Source organism: Urocampus carinirostris, chromosome 10, assembly GCF_059441175.1.
Source record: "Urocampus carinirostris isolate Australia breed hairy pipefish chromosome 10, RoL_Ucar_1.0, whole genome shotgun sequence".
In the NCBI taxonomy this organism is placed as follows: Eukaryota; Metazoa; Chordata; class Actinopteri; order Syngnathiformes; family Syngnathidae; genus Urocampus; species Urocampus carinirostris.
In genome coordinates this window covers 2,787,593-2,810,146 of record NC_142358.1, presented here as the reverse complement: position 1 = coordinate 2,810,146, position 22,554 = coordinate 2,787,593, and the positions used below count along the sequence as shown (strand labels likewise).

Genomic DNA, 22,554 nt, shown 5'->3' with positions numbered 1-22,554 from the left:
TAACAGAGGTTAGATTTTTAAGGGTAAACAGCAGGTACTTTAAATTTCAGGTTATGTCTTTTTTTTCTTTCGTTATAGCCAACTTACCTGCTGAGAGAGAGAGAACAGCTATAAAACAGTAAGATATAAAAGGTAAACAGTAGGGCTGTAACAACAAATTGAAAAAATTGATTATTACAAGGCAACTTATTTCCTCTTCAATTTGCTGTGTCACGCGATTTATGAGCAACGTTCAATCAATGCAAATAAGCTCATTGCATTTCGTTATGGTTGGGCAAAAGACTTTGTAAAAAAGTATCGGACATTTTTTTGGAATCCTTTAGTATTTACCATTGCATCATTCAAAACAAAATTGGCATGAAACTTTCAAATACTATAAGGTAAACGATTTTCAAGGGAATACCAAGTCCTGCAGAAATACAGAGGCAAAAATCGGAAGATGAATTCACAAAATAGAATAAAATAAAAATAATAATTATGATATGTTTAACTCAAGACAAACGGCAGACTATATATACCATTTGCACATTGGTATTGTTTATCATATTCAAATATTTCTTGTTTTATGTCGAATAATATTCTGTTGTTTTGTGCACTGTTTTTGATCAGTCCAAAACTATAATATTTGAATACATGAGGAAATTAAAAATGTGTTTTTTCATAAATCCGATTCATTGATTATTTGAAAAAGTAATCGACCTATTCATCGATTATTAAAATAATCATTAGTTGCAGCCCTAGTAAACAGTATTTTAAATTAGTCAATGTTGTTATGGGGTGCAAACTTTATTAAATCCAACTTAGTGACAGAGAGAGAAAGATAAAAAAGAGAAAATGGTTTAAATGTAAGCAATACGTATTTTAGTTTGATTAATGTTTTTTTTTTCCCGGGCCCAACCTTCATTAAACCCAACTTGTTGACTGAGAGAACGAGGCAAAAGAAATGGTTCGGTGATTGAACCAAATGACTGAGATCGTATAGGTGACATGACGAAGGCCGCGGGACACAAACTCTTCTCAGCGAGATGTAGGGGAACGCAGAGCAGGTTTCCGGTCACAGTACAGTATTAAAAACGCTATAATGTAATTTGGCCAATCGGAAATCTCAAGTCAAGGGGTGCTGGCCAATCGGCTTGAATCAGACTACAAATTGTTCATTGATTGTGCGGGAAGCATTTACTGGATTTTTTTAAGTTGATGTTTTTTTAAGTGAATATTTACTTTTCTCAAAGTAGCGAAAGGTCCCTAATTCATTTTCTAGAGCGATCGTTTTAGGATTAAGGGATCCCAGTTCGAATCCCGGCTTGTCCGTGTCACATGTCGTAAGTGTCCTTGGGTAAGACATTGAACCCCCAATTACCCCTAATAAGCAGGTTAGCGCCTTACATGGCTGCACGGCCGCTATTGGGAAATGTGAAGCACACTGTAAAGCGCTTTGGGAAGTCATTGACTTGAAAAGCGCTATATAAATGCAGATCATTTCATTTCATTTAATACAAATTGAGAAGAGAAAAATGTTTAAAAAAGGGGTTTGCAAACTTTTTTGATGATCTGATTTTTTGGGATCTGCCAATAGAGCATCTCTAGACTTTTGCAATGCATGAAGAAAAACGTTTTTTCTCCTAAAATGCATTTATGAATATACAGTAGATGCAGATATTGATGTGTACTTAATATTTGTTATTTTATTTATTTTTAATAATAGACTGTTGCATCAAATTGGTTTAAAACACTCAATTAACTAAAATTAATATAATCACCCCTTTTTTATTGGGGCAGTGTGTTTTATTTAAAAAAATGTAATCTTTCAAAAATCAATATTGATTTAAATGATATGCAAAAATGCATCTTATCAACATGCATTCTGATAAATACTCACAGGTCAAAAAAGCTGTATTTATTTTAACATGAGACTTAACAAGAGGGAGCAGCATCTTACTGCTACTGGTAACCCCGCAAACCAAAAACCTTGTTGAATATAAGAGAGAACGCTGAAAATAAACCGCCATTGCCCTGGAATTTCTCATAAGATTTGTTTCAAAATGGCAACCAAAGTCTGATTTTCAAGTCACTGCAAATGAGAAAGAAATATTTACATTAGGTAGGAATAGAAAGAATATTGGGCACATTAATGGAACTGTTAAGGTCTTATTATTAGCCGGTGAAGCTTCAGGGAGTGTTGTCCGAAATGGCTGCCATCCAGCATGGGTGCCAACCCATCCCCATTCTGATGGACTAGTCAAACATGGCTGAGGAACCAAAGCAAGGTTCCATGGGTTAGCCTTGTAAATTGCTCTTTTTATGTGTTGCCTCAAAGCATCCTGTGTAGGGGAATGTTTTCCAGTGATCTTGATTCTGGGTGAAAAGATGCTTCCCTGCCTCATTCACATCTAGACATGCACTTGTTCTTTGATAGATGAGCTTGACAAAACGTTCCAGTGCAGATAAAGAGTGTCAAGTCAAGTCATGTTTATTTGTATAGCCCTTAATCACAAAGAGCCTCAAAGAGTGGTCACTCAACTTTTGTGGCATCTGCAAAATTTCATGGAAGCCTCTGTGACCTCGGGGTATACACGCCATGTATCCCAGGTAGTCTATTTACCACGACCACAGAATGAAGATGTTGTGACACAGCCGGTGAAAGAATGAAATGCCAGAAGCAGCCACCTTGTGGATGGTTATATTCGAGAAATTGCTACCAGCTCCAAAGGCAATTCCCATTTCTGAAATACAATTATTGCCAAGTTGATCACATCAGAGTCAACAGTTCGCACGATCACCTTGTTGGCTCCCTTGTTGGCTGCATCTACCACATAAAAAACAGGCGAGGGTCCGCTTCCTCATGAATGCATGGAACTAGGAGACTGATATTACATCCCACAGGAGAACAGAGGACCGTGTTGCCTTTTGAGGCACAGACCTCTATCTCAGGATATATTTGTATTTTTTCAATTTGAATTGAGAGAAAAAAAATTCAATTAATTCCGCTTTATTTTCCTCCACATACATGAAGTTTTTCCCAGTTTTTTGGCATTAGAGTGCCTGGTTCAACCCTGCGCCAGTTCCCCACTCCTCTCCTCTGTCTTGTCATGGCTTTCAGACTATTTTTTGGTACACAGCCCAAACTATGTCAATGCCATTTGTGCCTGTCAAGTGTGATCAGATGTATGGTATGAAAACATTATCAGCATAAGCCTGGAAGGTTTGAGTAGAATAAACATAGCTTTTACATAACCAACAGTGGTTTCTGACAAACCAAAATCCATTGACAGTGAAGCAGATCTGACTTTGTTCCCTTTATTAACATGCCTCCTTGAGATAAAGGTGGTGCTGTTTGATTCTTATGGATGAAGAACTGATCAAGATCACCCTCTCTTGTTTGACATGATATGAAACGATGTGAAAAAGGGCTACAATCACACCTCAAAGCAGCAAGTTGGACCTTGTACTTTGATTGTATCTTCACAGGTGGAGATTTAAACACTGGCAGCTTGTTCTTCGAAAGTGTATCTAGTAGGAGTGGTGGATTTAATCAGGCGTTCATCCATGAATTTTCCGTACTGTTCCTGGCATAAGGCTTCAACCATCTCGACAGTCTTTGCTACAGAGGGATCTGGAATAATTCGAGTATCCAGGAGCAGTAGAGCTTTCCCTGTCTCCGGAAATGGGTTTCCCATTGCTTCAATACTTGTGTCAGACGAACATTCTTAACATAGGCATTTCGAACACTTGGGATTTGATCATGATGCTTTGTTATTTCAGTGTATCACTGATGAGTTCTGAATTTTCAATTTAGAAATGACTTTGGACCAGCAACCATCCATCTACGCAATGCAGCAGGGTTTTCAATCAATCCAACGGCTCCTCCACAACATTTTATTGTACAATTATTCTGCTAATGGCAGTGGTCAATGGCAATAGAAGAAAAATGGTTGCTGCTCTTCTGAACAACAAACCGTTCAGACATGAACTCGGAATTTTTTAGGATGAATCTTAAAGAGATGCTCCATGTCTTTTACATTTACTGTGAGACGCCTGGCATAATGGGTGTGGTCAAGAGTAAACATCCAAGGGAGAAGTACTGTAAATATTTGCACATACAGTGTACAATCACCCTGCCTTAATAACCTATTGAACAGCAGCATATGGATCTCCAGTGTTCTCGTTTGCCCACATCCCTGCGTCCTAGACCCAACATTTTTGCTGGGGACGCATTGGGTCAAATCAACGTGCGTCCCCGGGACACAACTTTTTTGACACCAAATTGTCATTATTACCCGATTACTTTTTTTTTTTAAACAAAGATTTACCGTACTCCAAACTTTTCGTCAGGCAGATCCGCCATCCGCCATTTTTGTTTTGGTCTCGCGCCGGCAAACAAGATCTTGTTGCTTCGAGATGACGTCATTCTTGTGGCGGTTGTCGAGTGAAAAATAAATATGCCTCCGAAAAACAGTTGGTATTAGGTGCAAATCAACAAAAAATTGGTAATTTCTTTAGTGTCGGTAATAAGTCGAAACATAACACAGAAAGTGGTAACAACGCCAATAATTCTGGCATGAAAAAGCGGCGGAGAAATTCTTCAGAAGACCGCGAAAGCAAGGAAAACACGTGTTTTGAAGCGAACGATTCGACAAAAGAAAAAAAACAAAAGAATACTAGCAAGAAAAGGACTTTTCTACCAAAATTGACTAAATTATATTCGTGGTTACGCTATGAGGAGGATGATAATGGATTGGACTTTGAGAAGGCATTACAACTATGTCGGGACAGCAAACCACGAAGAATATATGAACTGAAAATTTTGAAGTGATAACAGCTTTGTATTACCAATTAACTGTGATGATTAAAACTGAATGAAAATATAGATTAATATAATTATTTCAGCAATAATATTTTGTATAATGTTCAATATTGTTGTGAACTGAACAATCTTGAAGTAATAAATGATTTGTATTACCAATAAACTGTGATGATTAAAACTGAATGAATATATAGATTTATATTATATATTTGTCGCCGATTTACAATTTCAACCACGATAACACTAAATTTTGGGGACCCATACATCTCTGTTGGGACCAATAGATTTTTGAGCATGGGAGTCCCTGGGACCTATCACATTTCAGAGGTAAAATGAACACTAGATCTCCAAGGTCAGTGTTTTCAGGCAGTAGGCTGACACTTTCCTCAGCTTGTTTTGGACACCATTCCTTAAATGGCACTGTAACTTCCAGTGTGCTTTGTTGATAGGCCAGTTGGAGTAGATCCCAGCATGAAAAGATGAGCAAGAAACCCACTCTCCGGTTATCAGATGCTGCTTTTTTTACTACGGCAGGAACCGTGTTCTGCCATTCATATTTTTCTATTTTGGCTGCTACAACTGCATGGTTTGACGATTGCATCTGCCCACATGGTGTAGGTAGTGTGAATTGTTTAGTTTGAAGAAAAGCTAGAGTAACATTAGTGTACTGAAAAGGCAATGGCGCTATTGATCTCAGTGAAGTGTCTGCACGATCTATGACTTGGAATACATGTGAAGGATGCTGAATAAGGGAGATGGATGTGCCATGAAAATAATCCTTTGCTGTGGCTAAGCTAGGATTGCGGTCTATGTTGTCCACAGCTGCCGTTGTGAACAGATTGTGGCACAATTTCCGAGGACATACTACATCCTCAATATTAAATTGCTGACAAACACCATCGACCATGTCTGTTGAAACTTGCAGTAAGCGGTTATAAGAGCCACTCATGCCAAGAGTGCAAAGTATATTGATGAGACCTGCGAGGTACACCAAGAATCTTCAGTGCAATGTACATAGGACGTGGACGCACTGTTCGTGTTGATCTATTTGTCCTTGCATTTTTGACACTGCAGAAGACAATTAGCTGTGAAATTGATAATGTGCAACTGAACTTTGCATCTGTGTTTGATGTTTTATACTGGGTCCTCCCAGTGCCATATTGGTTAAAATAAAAAGTGATTGTGGCATGGAATCTTTTTGGCGGTTGGGGTGAAAGGATCCATCTAACTCAACTCTTTTTGGCAAACAAATCCCTTCGGATAAGCTGTCCGGCTCTTAATAAGCACAGGGCCTCATCGTCATATTTTGATCCTTTCAGAAGAGCATGCCCTACATCCTGTTTAAATGTGAGCAGAGTGTCCCTAGCCGACCGTGAGATCCTAAAAATGTCGGCATGTGTCGGTTAGGACCTTATGGTTCATTGATTTTTGCAATCCGGAGATGGAATAAGAGCTTGCTCTGTCCACTCCACGCATCGGCCCGGTATTGCAGTACCTCCGGGAACGGTGCATTCGCAATGATCGCAGCAAGGCTTTAAGGCTAGGACCTTAGCTTGGCCTTTTGGCTTTGTAGCGTATTATGAACTGACCGATAACGGATAATGGAAAATGAATAAAGAAGATAGAACAATAACCTATTGTCTCTTTCTCTCTGTGTCTCTCTTTTTCTCTTCCTTTGTTGCTCTTTGTCTCTTTCTCTCTCTGTGTCTTTTAACCTCTTTTGCTCTTACTTCCTTTTTTCCTTTTCTCTCTTTTCTCTCTCTCTTCCCCCACTTTGTGCTTTCTTTTCTCCTTTCTCTCCTTCTGTCTTTCTATTTATCTTTGGATTTATTTTTTCCTCTCCCCTTCTTTCCCCCTCTCTCAGGACTTGTCTTTTTATCTCTTGTTTTTCACGCTCTCTCCCTCTTTCTCTTTCTTTGTCCCACCCTCTCTCCTTTTCTCTCCCTCTTTCTCTTATTTCTTTATCACCCTTTTTCTTTCTCTTTAATCTACTGGTCCGGCCCCCGACAGAATTTTTGTTCTATCGTGTGGCCCCCGAGTTCAAATGAGTTTGACACCCCTGCACTAGACCATTTACCTCTTTACAAAAGTAAACAGCAGTAAAAACAAGTTGAATTTATAAACGATTTAAAATACAACATATTGCTATCTTGTTATTCAAAACAAGGAGATAACACACAAGCGTGCACATATACTACTGAATCTACTGTTGAATTTTCCATGCGGATTGGACAGTATTGAGAGAGTGAGAAGAAGAGAGCAGAACACAGGTTTTGAAGGTGCCAAGCGAGGGATAACTACACCTCCTGCCCCACTTTACACTGTTGAGAAATAATGAGCTAATCAATGGAAAATGAAAATTCCGCGGAATCTGTACCACTGTTTTGCTATCATATAGTCATTAAGTATGATTTTGTCATGCCCGGGGATATGGAAAACAACATTTAATTTACATTTTTACCACATTTTGGTGTTTAATTTACAGACATTTCTAATTAAATGTATATATACATATATATATATATATATATATATATATATATATATAATCATATCATGGAAGCCGTGACCTGTATCTGGCCCCAGAGGTCAAACTGAGAATTGCTTCACATCCCAAATCAAAGCTTATGCCTTCAAGAGCAAACCCTGAGAGTTTCGTGCCTTTTTTTTTTTGAACACAATTTTTGTGCTGATCAGTCCCACTACATTGAATTCCCTTATAAATCTTATTTTCTGATATACTGTGAACCTGATGTGATTTTATTCCCCTGGTTACTGACGCAATCTTTTCTTTGAAGTCTTTAATGACATAAAAATAGATTTAATGTTTTTGTGCACATACATTTATAATTGTTGTCACATTCCAGTACACAGGCACATAAAAACAATTGCTAATGCAGTTTTCAGTTTAGTGTGGAGTTAATTTGAGGTAAAAGTGATTTTACAGCCAAGGTACAATTGTTTGTGTCGGATTGTCTTATATTTGTGTTACTGTAAATTCCGGACCACAAGCTGCTCCTTTTGTTGCTACATTTTAAACACTGTGGCTTTAAATATGGTGCAGGTTGTACAAGACGAAATTGAGTTTCATAAATTTGAGCATGCAGCTTTTAATCAGGTTCCCTCTGTCTTCCGAAATGCTACTCAACACACAGACCTGTCATAGATCTAATCGAAGAAATCAAAGCCGGGAATGGTCTAAGTTTCGGTCCTGGGAAACTTCGGGAGCTGTGTAAACTGTTGCCGGATGAGGACGAGGTACATGCAAAATGTACTATGTTCTACATTCTAGGTAATGTCTGAAATATTTTCCAAGAACTGACCAATAATGCCTATATTTATCCCTAGGTAAAAGAGCTGCGTAAATTTAGCAGTGACCATTCAGCCCTTCCGGATGCTGACATGTTCATGCTAATGCTGATTCAGATCCCAGGGTGAGAGTCCTGCATTATTTTTCTCAAGAAAAATTTAATATTCGAGTGTGTTTTGTGTGTCAGGTACGAAGAGCGTCTTAGTAGCTTGGTCCTCAAAGAAGAGTTTTTCCCCTTTATGGCAGAAATGAGAGATTTTATCGGCACTTTGAAAGTCGCTGGAAATGGTGCTCTACTTTTGCCTCTTTTTAAACTCTTTGTGCAAACTTACCCAAATTAGTGTGTGTTTTTCTTAGAACTGTTGGTGTGTGACAGTCTGCACTCAGTCATCCGGCTGGTTTTGAAGACAGGGAATTACATGAACGCTGTGAGTAACTACAGTCGACCTTCAGGATTACGGTGACCCCGCCTTACGACATTTTCACTTACGCAAATTACGGCAATTTCACCTTGCAATTGCACTTCAGAGCAAATTCATGTCGTATCGGGGGTTTTGCAGGGTTCGTACGGGTGTTTGAAATCCTTGAAAATGCTTCAATTTCAATGTTCAGATTCAGATTCAGATCTACTTTATTGTCATTCTAGTACACGTGTATACAGAACGAAATGTCGATGCATCTGACCCCCACAGTTTCCTTGAATGTACAGATATAAATAATGTTGTATTGTATTTTGGCTACGTATAGTATTTTACCATAGTTCCGATAGTGCAAGAAGAGTAGCTAACCAGATGCGCAAAATGGGCAGTCAGGTTAACAAGTCAGGTACACAGTAACATTAACACTGTAACAATAACGCTGTAATTACAATAGTGCAGAGAGCAATGTGCAAGGAGTGGCAAGCTATAAAAAAAACTGCCAGTAGTGCAAAAGTCAGATTAGCAGCCGTTTAGATTTAAGTTAACTATATGTTAGATTGACCATTTAACAGTCTAATGGCCAGGGGGACTAGACTATTGCGGAGCCTGGTGGTCCTGCACCGCACACTGCAGTACCTCTTCCCAGAGGCTAGCAGAGTGAACAGTCCATGATGAGGGTGAGAGGGGTCCCCGGTAATGTTTTTAGCATGGGATAGGCAGTGCTTCTGGCCAATGTCCTGAATGGAGGGAAGTGTAGTCCCGATTATTTTCTCTGCTGTCCTCGTTACCCTCCTAACACTACCCCAGTCGGTAGCGCTGCAGCCTCCACACCACACAGAGATACAGCTGGTCAGGATACTCTCTATGGTGCCCCTGTAGAATGTAATGAGGGAGGGTGGGGGCAGGTGGATCCCTGCAAAACACATGCACTAAAAAGTGAAATATTTACAGATCCGCAAAGAATGTTTGTAAAATACAAAACCATTTGAACAGGCGAACAACAACATAAAATCCCTAAAAATTCAAAACAATGAAATAAAAATTTAAACTATTTACAAATCTATTTTGACCAGTTTAGATACAGATCCGCTGAAAAACATTCAAAAAACTAAAATTAGAATAAGTGAAACAAAAAGCAAAAGTTCATCAGTCTCTAAGATTGAAAGATTGAATCGGAGCAGTCAATATAATTAAAATAAGTCTTTTAAATATTCTGCTTTTTATACTGACAGTACTTTCCTTTTTTGTCTTCGGTATTAGACTAAATTATTACCCAACATATATAGAGCCCTTTCTGTGTTTTAAAAAAAAAAGTGTGGCGTTGCCCAGCTGCACGTGGATTGATGAAGCATAATGGCAGGATATATGTCAGTTTATAGCAGCCCATTGACACAAAAAGATCGTAGATCAAAGATGGAAACAGTAGAAAATTGTGCAAAGTTTCCGCTATCAGCAAGATGGTGACTTTTTTTAGTCATCAAAGTCAACTAAAAAAGGGTTCTTTTGATTGGTGCTGAATTACTTCACCCCGCGACCCTACTGAGGATAAGCGGTGCAGATAATGGATGGATGGATGGATTACTTCATTTGAAGGCAATAGCAAAACAGAAAAAAATGCCTCAAAAGTGCTTGAAAAGTCCTTGTACGAATGTAAGAACCCTGGGTCTACTATGCACTATTATAGTCAGTTGTGTAGCCATGTTTGTGAGTTTTTTGTTGAACAAAGGGCGGCTATGCTGGCAGTGCCGTGGGCTTCCGAATGGCGTCCTTGCTGAAGTTGGTGGATACCAAAGCAAACAAACCTGGGATGAATTTAATGCACTATGTTGTGATGGTAAGTGGTCCGTGTTCCTTTCAAGTACCTCTCTTTTTGTGTTTGTTTGTAAATGTGGTTTCTGTACTTTCCTACAGCAAGCTCAAAACATTGACATGGAGCTACTTACATTTCCCAAGGAACTTGCACACATTAAAGCCGCTGCCAGGTAAAAACATCTTTATGGCACATTGTTCATAAATGAGCCATTTACTATGGAAGCCCAAGAGTTTCTAAATGCAATAAATAACAATGAATTCTTGAAATAAAAACTGTTTCAAGGTGAGGTGCGTCGTTTGAGGTGTGCTTTGAGGAGTTGAAAGTTACATTTTTCTCTAATATGTATGTGTTAACAAAGCCAAACAAAGTTCAATGAACCCATATGCTCTATTTTCCCTACCAGACCTGGGCACTCCGGTCCTGGAGGGCCGCATGTTCTGCATGATTTTTGAGGTTTCTCTGATCCAATACAGGTGATTCCAATCACCAGTATTGTTAACGAGCACTTGCTAGCTTGCTAACAAGGTTATAATTTGTATCACCTGAGTTAAAGAAGAGCAAACTTCAAAATCTGGCAGGACGTGCGGCCCTCCAGGGCCGGAGTGCCCAGGTCTGCAGCCTGACTGCTTGTATCAATGCTGTTCAGGGTGGAACTAATTAGGTAAGAGGAATGGGAGTAGGGAGATTGACGCTATGCTTGTCCCCGCTGGTTTTGTTTCTATTTGTTAGTGTAGCATAGAAATGGTGAAAGTAAGAAAAGGCCTTCCTCAAGTAGAGTCCAAATGCCCACGCCAAAGCCAAGAAAGACAAGAGTTTAATTGAGCCCGTCTAGGAAATTCACGTACAGGATGAACGAGCTGACTGAGACTGCATTGATAACATGTGCCAGGAGATGGCACCAGTAAGTAAAAAAGTTCCAAATTCTGTAAAAAAGAGACAACAACTACTTATCCGCACCTTGATGTACATAAACAACATTAAATACATGTATTTTTTTTTTCCTTTTTGTATCCTGTTTTAAACTTAAACTGGGGTTGCCAAGGACATTTCCCTAGCATTCTATGTTAACAACAACAAAGTCTTCAATCTTTTCTTCAGTATTCAGTCTTTTGAAAATATGGTTTTGTTACTATAAAACATGGACTTACTCTTTAGAATATTAAAGTTAAAATGTATATTTTAGTTGTTCCGTAACCATTAATTTGTTGTTTTTATTTATTTTTTAATGCAGAATCAATCAACGCGAACTTGAGGCGGAGTTGAATCGACAAGTCAGTAAAGTGAAAGACGCCAAAGAGAATACTTTGAAGCAAGAAGACTTCAAAGTTCAAATGGAGGATTTCCTCAAGGTGAAAGAAAGTGGCAGTGGGAAACCCAGGGGTTAAAAGGCCCCAAACTTAGGGGAAGTGACTGGAGTGCACCAAAATGCGCTTAATTTGTCCCCACACTTTCATTTTATTCTTCCAGTTTTTTATATTGACTGTACCTGACAGCAGAATATGTCAGGTCATTCTGTCAAGGCAGTGTGTTAATAAAAGATCCAGTTTTATCACAAAACCCATGCACAAAGTAACAAACAAACAAGTGGTCTCAAAACAACAAGAGATCATACAAGAGACAAAAAACAAACCTGAAGTATAAAAAGCCAAAATAATGACGTGCAAATGTGGTGGACACAAATCAGTCAGGTACAAGTAGACAAATTAGTGCAGGTAGCCCAGTGGTCGGAAACCTTATTGACTCAAAGATCCATAAAAGCAAAATATATTGATTTTTTGGGGGGAAAAGACAAAAGTTTTTTTTTCAGCGCATTTTAATTCACTGTGTGACGTTTGATTTGATAAAATCCATGAAATAATAATGCCAGAGCCTATGTCCCATATAAATACACCACTTTAAAATATGCCCATTCCTCTCACTTGGCCCTGTGAACACTCCAGTGAGGTCCCTCAAAAGGGAAGTCCCCTCAATGAGAGGAGTGCAAGTGAACATTTTCACCTAAGCAAGGGAACGGCACTTGCAAGGTTCCACTCCAGTCCTGTAGATAGCGGTAATATTAATTGGCTGTAGACCTCAGTGACGTGCTGGCCTAATTCACACGTAATCAACTAGAATCACAACCATTAGTGTGGCAGTTAGAGAGTCTGTGTGTCTCCCTCCCCTAGTTACTTAAGAGTGTTAAGGCTCATTTTAAACAGTCATTCTTTTGTCATAAATAATAGTTTAGGTGCGAGCAAAGTTCGTTTGTAAAACAGAATTCCGCAAACAAGGATCCTGACGTATTTACTCTTTGGCGCAGGCAACGCAGGGCAAGAGACAAGAGGGAGTGCTTGCTCTCTGTGCATAGCTCTGCTCACCCCTACCAATCCCCCAATCAAATCAGGTGCTCTGCTGGCAACAGTGAAAATAATTATTTAATGAGCTTCCATATAAAGGATTCCTTGGCAATGTACAGCGAAAACGAGTATTTTTGGTGTGACAACTTGACTGTAAGCTGTTGTTAAAATTGTGCCCTTCATATACTGGACAGTGCCATTAGCACCTCAGTTTTGTTTCGGTTTTGCGTGCACTTCAAGAAACTTTGGTCACATAAATTTGTAATGACATTGGCATTTGCATGGTATCAATTTTGTCTTCGAGTCATACGTACTCATGAAAAGAGCAATATTTGGCTCGCAAGCCATAGAATCCCGACTATTGAGGTAGGCGCTCTCCAGCCAAACAGCCCAGTTTGGCGCTCTCTAGGGGGAAAATAGTGTACCATATTCTGACAAGTAAGGCTGCTTCTAAGTGCTGCTTTGTAAGCAGGACGCCGAGTCCTGCTTGGACGAGGTGGAGCAGGACCTCCAAGAACTTCAACTCACCAGTGACTCGGTAGCACAGTACTTCTGCGAAGATCCTAGCAAGTTCAGACTGGAGGAGTGTTGCTCAATCTTCGACTCCTTCTGTGAGAAGTTTCTTCGAGCCGTGCAGGTGAGGCCTGTATTTCAGAATGTCGAAATTAGGAGACGTCAAAATATTTGTTTTCTCCCACTGTTTCCTCCTCGAGTCACTCATATTGGCCAATTGTCTGCAGGCTATGGCTTCCTGATAGCTACTATTGTTATAGTTAGATGTTTTGTAAAAATTAGGCTTGCTTCTCCAGAGTCCCATCATTCAGGCATCTGGCACTTGTCATCCAAGGTTATTCCACTGTTCCGTTCCCTGGCCACTCCTGTCATTGAGTTCAGTCTGTGATTCGGTGTCCCATTGCTTAATAAATTCTATTTTGCGCTTTCAATCTTTTAATGAAGCTTTTAGTTGCTTGTCCCACTAGCTGCTTAAGTTAGCTGCTTAGACCAGCTGTGACCAACTCAAACGATTGTTCCCTTTTGAGCCTGTCCGAGGGTATCCAGCTCACCCAGTCTTTCGTTATTGGCGGGGATTAACAGCAGCTCCCATGTACTGTTTTTTTTTTTTCAGTTTTCTTTTCTAGCCACTCATATTAGCCACTTGGCTGTAGGTAATGGCTTGCCGCAAGGCTCTTTTGTTATCGTTAGCTGCTCTGTGTAAATAAAGCTCACTTTTGCCTAAGTCTCTTCTAGCGCTTGCTCACACTTTATTTCCTTCTCTCTCGCTCATGTCATTGAGTTTTGTTAATGGTTCATGATCCCAACGCTTGACAAATTGCGATTTGCTTTTTTTATCTTTTCCTGCCCTTTTATAGTTCCTCACACTGGAAGGTAGTGCTGCACGATTTAACCGAAATCGAATCGATATTGCGATCTAATGTAGTGCGATAGCATAACCGGGAGTTGACTGAGGCAGCTGCGAAAGGGAAACCCAACAGCCATTCTTACAACCTTTAGGCCACCACTGCCGAACATGGCTAGTCATCAACGCCAGATCCATTACCCATGAAACGGGCGACTTGGAGCTACTACTCATGGAAAACTACAGCATTTGTGACTCCTGTATTTTAATCATCACAAAGACCTTGCAGAGGTCGCGGGTACCCGACGATAGTGTGTAGCTAGCCAGCACCTCTCTAAATCATTTTCTTACAATGAAAGGAGTAGCCCTCCAATGTCGTTGTACTTTTATATAATAAAAATAAAGACCATTTATTCAACTGCAATTATGTTCTTCTTTGTAGATCTATAGTTATTTTGTTTCCGCCATATACTCTCAATCTCTAAGGACATCATCTCCAGGTAAATTTGCATGTCACTATGTTGAGGTTCTCCCAAGCCTAGAAATGCACTTTTCTTGTAAAACCAAAAATTGCATTTAAATTGCAATACAGGTCTGAAAAATCGCAATAAGGTTTTTTTCCAAAATCGTGCAGCCCTATTGGTTTCTAAGGTTAACCGCTTACACCAGTTCAGACCAACTCCACCTATTGCCTCTTTTCAGATGCCTTGGGTACATCCAGCTCGCTCTGCGCTTTGTTGTCGCTAGCAGGGATTAAGAGCAGCTTTTATGCTGATTCTTGTTTGGTGTCCAGTGATTAATGCATCTTTGCTTTTTTTTTCACTCTTTCCGTCTCTAACAACTCATGTTGGCTGCAGGCCATGGTTCGCAGGAAGCTGCCAATATGTCCGTGTAAATATAGCTAATTTTTAAAAATTGTATTTGCCTTTTTACTCAGCCTTTTAAGTTAACAGTTTTTCTTAACAAAACTGACCAACTCCAGCTATTCTTTATTTTAGCCACACTGGGTGTATTCAGCCTGCTTGGTCTTTTGTTGTCGGTGGCGGGGATTAAGAGTAGCCGTTTTTTTCACTGTGACCTTCTCGAGCCACTCATGTTAGCCATTTGGTCGCTGGAAATGTCTATTTATTGCTAGCTCTTCCGTGTAAACAAATCTTGCTCTTGCAATATTTTTTACTGCCTTTTTAGCAGCTTTTCTCGCTAGCCATTAACGTTAGCTACTCAAACCAACTCTAGCTAATGGCTTTTTTCAGCCACTCCAGGTGTATCAAGCTCATTTGGTTTTTAGTTGTCACTTGACATCTTTCATGTCTTGTCTGTCTCTGGCACTTCCAAATTTTGTGAAGTGGTATCCTTTGGGCTTCTGTAGCGGGTCTTCTTGCAAATCAGATGCGCCATTCAAAGCTATAGTAACCTCTCGTGTTGAATTTTTACACACTGTTACTTAAAGCTATTTTTGAAAAACAGGTTTCCGAATTTGATGCCTCTTTCCAACTGACATTTAAAAGTTTGCCTCTCCCCCACAGGAAAACAAAGCCCGGGAAGTGGCTGAGGTGAAACGCAGACACAGGAGCCGTCTCCAAAGCGCCACCAAACGCAAATCCACCGCCACTTGCTCAGTCCGAGACCAAGAAATGGAGGGCGTGGCTTTGGAGTCCATCTTGCAAAACTTCCTGACCAATCGGCTTCAGAGGAGGAGACGTCCGCTGTCCACTCACGGCAGCCCCACGAATTGGAGCCCCCAAACGGGAAGCCTTTCGGAGATGAGCACTCAGGCGAACAAGGCTGAGTCTTTTACAACAAGTGCAGCAACCAAGAAAGAGTGGAATTCAGCTGTGGAACTTAATGCGACCTCTCAACACCAAGCTTTGTCTGAAAGGGCTAAGGAGGAAGATGTGATTTTTCATGCGTCAGAAGAATCAAGCAGTAGGACTACCAGTATTTCCTCCTTGGCTCAATCCTTTTCTGCCGCCGACGAAGAGGACCTCAAAGACAACAATGAGGAAGAAGCCAAAAAACTGCGTGAGGCTTCCAGAAAAGTTCTGCTCTATCAAAAGAGCCGAGGCAGCGTCTCCTCCACCGATTTGGAAAACCCAAATTCCCCTCTAGAGAAACACACCATTGCACGTCAGCAAAAGTTCGACATGGAGACCGACCGCTATCCTGGAGACCCCACCAATGATGACCTGGTCCGGTTCCTGCTCCATTCGCCGCCATCCTCCAAACGGAACATCCCCCGCCGACATACGCTGCCAGTGAAACTTAAAAAGGACAACAATGAGGAGGATGAGGACGATGACTTGTGGGTTCCTGCTGCTGGTGATGTTGACCATGACAATGCACGAAAGTCCAACCAGGAGTTTGACCCTATTGACCTACCTCAAAAACATTCCAGCAAGAGGGAGGTGAGCTCGGCACCAGCCCTCGAGCAAGAGCAAACTTATGAGGAAAGGGATGAAAGTGATCCACCGAAAGGTTCCTGGAACAAGACTGAGTCTTCTGGACTTTTTTACGGTTTCTTCAAGCGTATTGGTGATTTTGGGAGATTCCACACAAGCAAGGAATCTGCACAACGAAGTCAGGGTACCGATGTGTAGGAAAACGTTTCCTCATCACTGCATTAGGGCTTATTTTCAAGACCCCCTTTTTTAACAATGCGCTTTCAGGTGAGATTGAACTGGAAATCTTCATAGAATGTAGAACTACAGAACAGTCTCAGGGTTTCACAGATGCAGTTCAGTAAAGTGATGTTTGTGATGTTATAGCATCTGCAGATGGAGGACAGAGCAAGTTTTGAATGACTTACAAATGTGGATTCACGACAGAGAGGCCAGGAATATGAATGTGTGTTAAATATTGGGAGGCATAAAGGGAGAGGAATGCGGTTATATTTAAAAAAATGGTTGGGGCTTTTTAAATATCATAAAATAGTGAAGATGACACAAAACAAGTGAATAGCTTTGATGGGACTATCTGAAATACAGTAGGCTCCCAGTATTTGATTTTAATCCGTTCGGAGGTGGCGATCGCAAAGTGAAATTGCCGTATAATGGGGAATGGAAACCTATGGTAATGCATAGGTAATGCGTGCAGAACCCTGGGTACCCCAAGTATATGATTAAATAACATTATTTATAAATATTCAGTACATGTCAAGGGAAAATTAGATTGCATGTACCGTTAGTGTGACTTGACTTGAGCTGGCCAAGTGGAGTAGCAGTTGGATGCAGGGATTTGACAGCAGATTTCAATTAAAACTGATATTACAATTTAATCTTTCGAGAACTGTGATGCCCTTAAAAGATTACCTTGTTTTAATTACATAACATTTACCAATGTTCGCGATTTGTGTGCCTTCTTCGTATTTGTTGATAACTGGAAGTTGGATTTCCATGGTCATTATGTGTTATTTCTCCCTTTAGCATCTCTGCAAGTCTTAGGCCCCACTGCTAATGAATACAATACAAAACATACGGTAATGTATAACATTAACTCACAAATTACCTCTTATTGCACTCAAGATTCAGAACTGAACAGGGGGAGAGGCATTGTGAGAGGGTGGCATGCAAAATAATCTGTTTTTTATGTCATATAGTAAATATCGTAAAGAATGGCTGCAAACATCATATTCCACATCCAAACCAAAACATGTCATATCCTGGGGTTCTACTATTCTAAATGTGTACAGGACTATGTAGCTCTTAATGACTTAAGGTTGGGACGTTTTTGTATTCAGAAAATTCAGGAGTAGAGGTCTGGAAAAGGTTAAGGTTACTGGCAGTAACCAGACTCTTAATTTGGGATGATTTTGATATTGAACTATTTAGTTGAGAAAGATAAACAAGGTCCAAAGTTTTCATTAAAAAAAAAGTCCCAAGTTTATAATCAACGATGATCATTTAGTGAGTACTGCCAGTAGGTGACAGCATGGTGCAGACATATTGGAAGTTATGTTATCTTGTTTTCTTCTAATTGCTTCTCAATTATTTTCTATGATGCCCCCCTAGGAATAAGAAAACAGTGCTATGAATAAATGATAAAATGCAAAAAAAAAAAAAAAAACTTTTTTTTTTTTTTTTTTTTACACAGATCCTCTGAAAAACTCACATAGAATAAAATGCAAAATTCCAAATTTGGACCATATTTCGGCTTTTTACACATACAGTATGTTCTTTTTCATCTTTTGTATTCAGGGATCAGAATTTTCCGCGGAATGGTTCGGGGGGGGCTCCGCCCTGGTTTATTCCTGGACGCTGGCTATTTCAGCTGAAAATGAAAATCTCCATTCTGATCCCTGTGTATTGAACTCAAATATTACCAAACGCGTGTAGAGCCATTTCCGTGTTTGTAAACATGTGTGACATACTCAGAATTCATGTCAGTTTTTAGCAGCTCATTTGTTAAGGTTTGACAGGAATAAGTAGCCAAATGTGCCAGGTACCCAAAGAACAGAATTAATGACCACGATGCCCAAGGCCAGGGTCTATTGACATTTTTGAGAAGCGGTTGTGGGAGACTGGAATTGGAAGTAAGCCTTGCTAGATCTGATGAGGTGGTGTGGCAAGTGGAGCTGGAAACACAGGCTTTTGGAGCGGAGGGAGCCTGTAATCAAATGAGAGAAGCAGTGGGTTACAGTGGGCGATGGCAAGCATCAAGAAAGGAATTTAAAAGTCAATGTTCAGCACGTGCGTAAAACAAAAATATGGACTGGCTTCTACGAACCACAATGGTCAACGTTCCAGCACCAGTTACCGCCTTGATTGAAGGCGGCTGCAGCTGCCCTGATTGAAACTCTCGCCATCTGTGCTGGTCGCGGTTGGAGACTGGTCCTGGAATAAGGAGGGACTGGGGATCTGAGTTGTGGCATAACACCGATGACACTAAAAGATCATAGCTAGGAACGACTCAAAATAGCACAAGGTATGTGCTAGCAGCAAGAATTGTATTGGTTTCAAGGAGTAAAGTTTTGTTTACCTCTTTATAGCCGTTTATCTCCGCCCTTCTTCTCATCCCTGTTAAATATTTTTTTCAAAGTTCAGCCTGAGGGTCTGCTACACTTCATGTCAACACTTCACACTCAGTGGAGAGCGCCAATGCTCAAGGTTGACAAAACCTCTTCACCACGAGAGCACAGTCTGCCAATGAGAGTGCTACTGCCCCTTTCAGTAGTCGGCAATTGCACTTGTTTCGAGCACAGTAAAAAAAAAAATCCCCGAGGTCAGATAGACAAGCTATCTCTTAAACTATTATCACAGTATCACACATATTTGCTCGGTAAGTCTTAGTGATAATAATCAACCGGAAAACACAGTTTACATCATCATATAAAGTAAATAAGGTGCTACGTGCAGCTTTAGCTGTAGAGGGGACAAGGTGTAAAGAAAGAAAAATGAGACACTTTTCTTCGTGAACACAACAAAACTGAAAAGGAAAGCGTGTGGTCTCCTACTAGGCTTCCTGTGCCAGACCAAAGTAATCGATCCTCAACCATAGGTACAAATTTAGCAGCCTATCATGGAACTCCCGATATATTTCATGCTGTAAGGCAATATTACACAGTAGCTAAACCCCACAACATCATACATAAGCAAAAATAACCTCCTAATACCAAAATAACTTATAGCTAAATACAAATGTGGTAAAAATAGACAAATTAAAAACTTTTTTTTAATAGATCAACCAAAAAAAAGGCTACTACACACTCCCCCTTCAAAATGAATGTCGTCCTCAACATTAGAACAAGAATACTGCATCGACCCTTTTTTTCTCTACAAACAATAACTCTGAACATGGCCTAATCAAAAGTCCATAAACGTAAGGCACTCAACAGTCCATGGATAGACGGACCTATGTCTGTATGCATCCGGCTTCTTTCAAAGTCCATGAATGTGAGGTGTACTGTATGTTTCATAAATAAATATATACAGTGGAACCTCGGTTCTCGACCATAATCCGTTCCAGAACCGTGTTCGAAAACCGATTTGTTCGATCACCAAAAACATTTTACCCATTAGAAATAATGTAAATCGTTTTAATCCGTTCCAACACCCTGAATGTCAAACCTTGAATGTTTAACGTAAACATAAAGCTAACCCAGGCTAATCGTACGTTCGCGTTATCGTAATCTTCCGTACGAAAGATTACGCTAACATGACCGTGTAAAAATAAAAAAATCAGGTAGTTTACTAGTCATTTAGCACCCGGGTCTCCACAACAAGTGGTGAGCGGTTCATTGGAAAAAGGGCTCCGTTCCAACACCCTCAAACCCAGGCTAATCGTACGTTTGCGTTATCGTAATCTTATGAATAGGATTTCTTACTTTTGTGGTGGTCAGCAGAAGGCGCTCGCACACATCCTTCATATTTGGCTATTATTTCTTTCTTAAATGCAATAGTTGTACGCACTACTTTTCTTTTTTCACCTGTAGCAACTTTGCTGCTTGCACTGACTTTCTTCGGAGGCATAATAAAGGGCTAAAACACCCGTACGCCGCTCAGCATCGCACCCTAGCGTATGCACTCAAGCATTACCGGCGTTCGAACTTTTTTGACCGAACAGCAAAGCAAGAATTTCTCGAACTTTTTGGTCGGACACCGATTTGTTCGAACTGAGAGGCGTTCGAAAACCGAGGTTCCACTGTATATCACTCGGCCTAAGCAAAGTCCAAAAGTGTGGAAGAGTGGGTGTTTTTGTTTGTGTATAGCACTCATTTTTTTTCACAGTTCAAGAGTCTAGTGTAGTTGTGTGTGGGTATATGTATATACCACTCGGCTTTGTATCAAATCCATGAGTGAAGGTGGGCGTGTGCGACAAAGGGATCAAAGTGCATGGTTGGGGAAATAGGTGTTGATGATATGACTCAATATCCCAGGACAGCAGGCTGGTAGACGAATGGCTGCCCTCTACAGGTACTTGTTGCTTGCATGACTCCATACGACTGGGGAACTGGAGAGTACCAGTAAGTAATGTCATCTGGAGGCCCCGCAGTATAACAGGTTGGTTGACAGAGCTGGTCATACGTGAAGACTCTCGATGCTCTCTCTTGAACTGGTTGCTGATATTGCTGCGCGGCCTCACCGTGGTCTCTTTGAACAGGTGACTGTGGCGCTGACATTATTTCGTCGGTGTCCTCTTGATCCGATGCCTCCCCTCCATGCAGTTTATTTCCCAGATCTTGATCCTCATGCTGCTTGGGATTGTTTTACTGCTGAGGTTCAGCATTATTAACATCCTCTGTCTGTATTCACAGGTTGCAGCGCCAGCACTGAGTGATACATGGGCCTATAGTAATATTCACTCTCATGATTCTCTGTGACTCTCTTGTTTTTGCTTTTCTAAGCTGTAGTTTTTCTCTTTGGCTTGGCTGGTTGTAGCGGGATCTCTGGAGGCAGGTTATCACACGGCAAAAGGAGGTTGTGGTGCAGAATCCTACTTATTCCTTTCCCTTGCCCAGGCATGACTTCATATATCAACATATATTTTCCCACCTGACGGATGACTTTATGAGTAATATCCTCCCAGTGATTGTCCAGTTTCCTGGTTCCTCCTAATGGTGTCATGATTTTCACAAGGACTCTGTCGCCCTCATTCAACACAGAACTCCTTACTCTGCTGTCATGGTTTTCCTGGTCTCTTTCTGCACTTTTCTTTTCATTCGCTGTTGTGATGTTGTAGTCCTCTTGCATCTGTGCTCTTCATTTCTCCATGTATTTTTTGGCATCTGCGGTCCCTGTCTCAGGAGTTAAGCCAAACAGCAAATAAATTGGCAGTCTTAGTGATCTTCCAAATAGCTGATTGAATGGGAAGAAGCCTGTATTTTCACTTCGGGTGCTGTTGTACACTAACATGAGTTTGTTTGGTGACTCTTTTCAGTTAGATGTCTGCCTCTCAGTGAGTGTTTTCAGCATCTGAAAGAGTTTTCTTTTCATTCTCTCCACCTGCCCGTTACCTTTAGGGTGATGGGGTGTCATTCCAGAGGCCATCACTCCACTGTTCTTCTTCAACTACGCCATCAACTGATTTTAAAACTCAGCTCCCATGTCATGGTATCTGCTGTGAAAATCCAAATTTGAGTGCATAGTCGTTGAATATTTTGTCAGCAACACACTTGGCTAACTTTGTCAGTGTGGCGTATGCTTGGGCAAAGCGGGTGTAATGATCAATGAACAGCAAGATGTATTCATAACCACCTTTACACTTGTCTAGATGCAGAAAGTCAATGGATATCAACGTGAAGGGCTCTGTGGTGACGATTGAGGTGAGAGGGGCTCTTATTTCTCTGTAGGCCTTTTTCTGTTTAAGACATGCACAACAATGACACATAGGTCTCCACCTCTCGCTGCAGATGTGGCCAGAAGAAGTGCTCCAGCACGATTGATGTTGTGCTCTCCACACCCTGATGTCTCATGTCGTAATGTAGTTGTCTTAGGACTGTTGTCTTGTACTTTTTAGGCAGGACAAGTTGTGTTCTGGTGGTGGTCTTTCGGTGCAGTATGCCATCGCCGTCCAAACTGAG

At 40.6% G+C, this 22,554-nt stretch overlaps 1 protein-coding gene and 1 pseudogene across 1 annotated transcript in view; both read left to right on the top strand.

Annotated features, from left to right (window-relative positions):
* The window catches only part of fhdc4 (FH2 domain containing 4), a 23,698-nt gene extending 5,576 nt beyond the window's left edge, over positions 1-18,122 (top strand). Inside the window, exons 4-12 of the mRNA XM_088346236.1 lie at positions 7,960-8,062; positions 8,153-8,238; positions 8,302-8,402; positions 8,472-8,542; positions 10,260-10,367; positions 10,445-10,515; positions 11,578-11,695; positions 13,155-13,319; positions 15,566-18,122. Of these exons, the coding sequence (XP_088202362.1) occupies positions 7,960-8,062; positions 8,153-8,238; positions 8,302-8,402; positions 8,472-8,542; positions 10,260-10,367; positions 10,445-10,515; positions 11,578-11,695; positions 13,155-13,319; positions 15,566-16,636 (1,894 nt within the window). The 3' untranslated portion in view covers positions 16,637-18,122. The remainder of the gene's footprint in view (positions 1-7,959; positions 8,063-8,152; positions 8,239-8,301; positions 8,403-8,471; positions 8,543-10,259; positions 10,368-10,444; positions 10,516-11,577; positions 11,696-13,154; positions 13,320-15,565) is intronic.
* Positions 6,225-6,314, top strand: LOC148357492 (U2 spliceosomal RNA; annotated as a pseudogene).
* Positions 18,123-22,554: the final 4,432 nt, after the last annotated feature.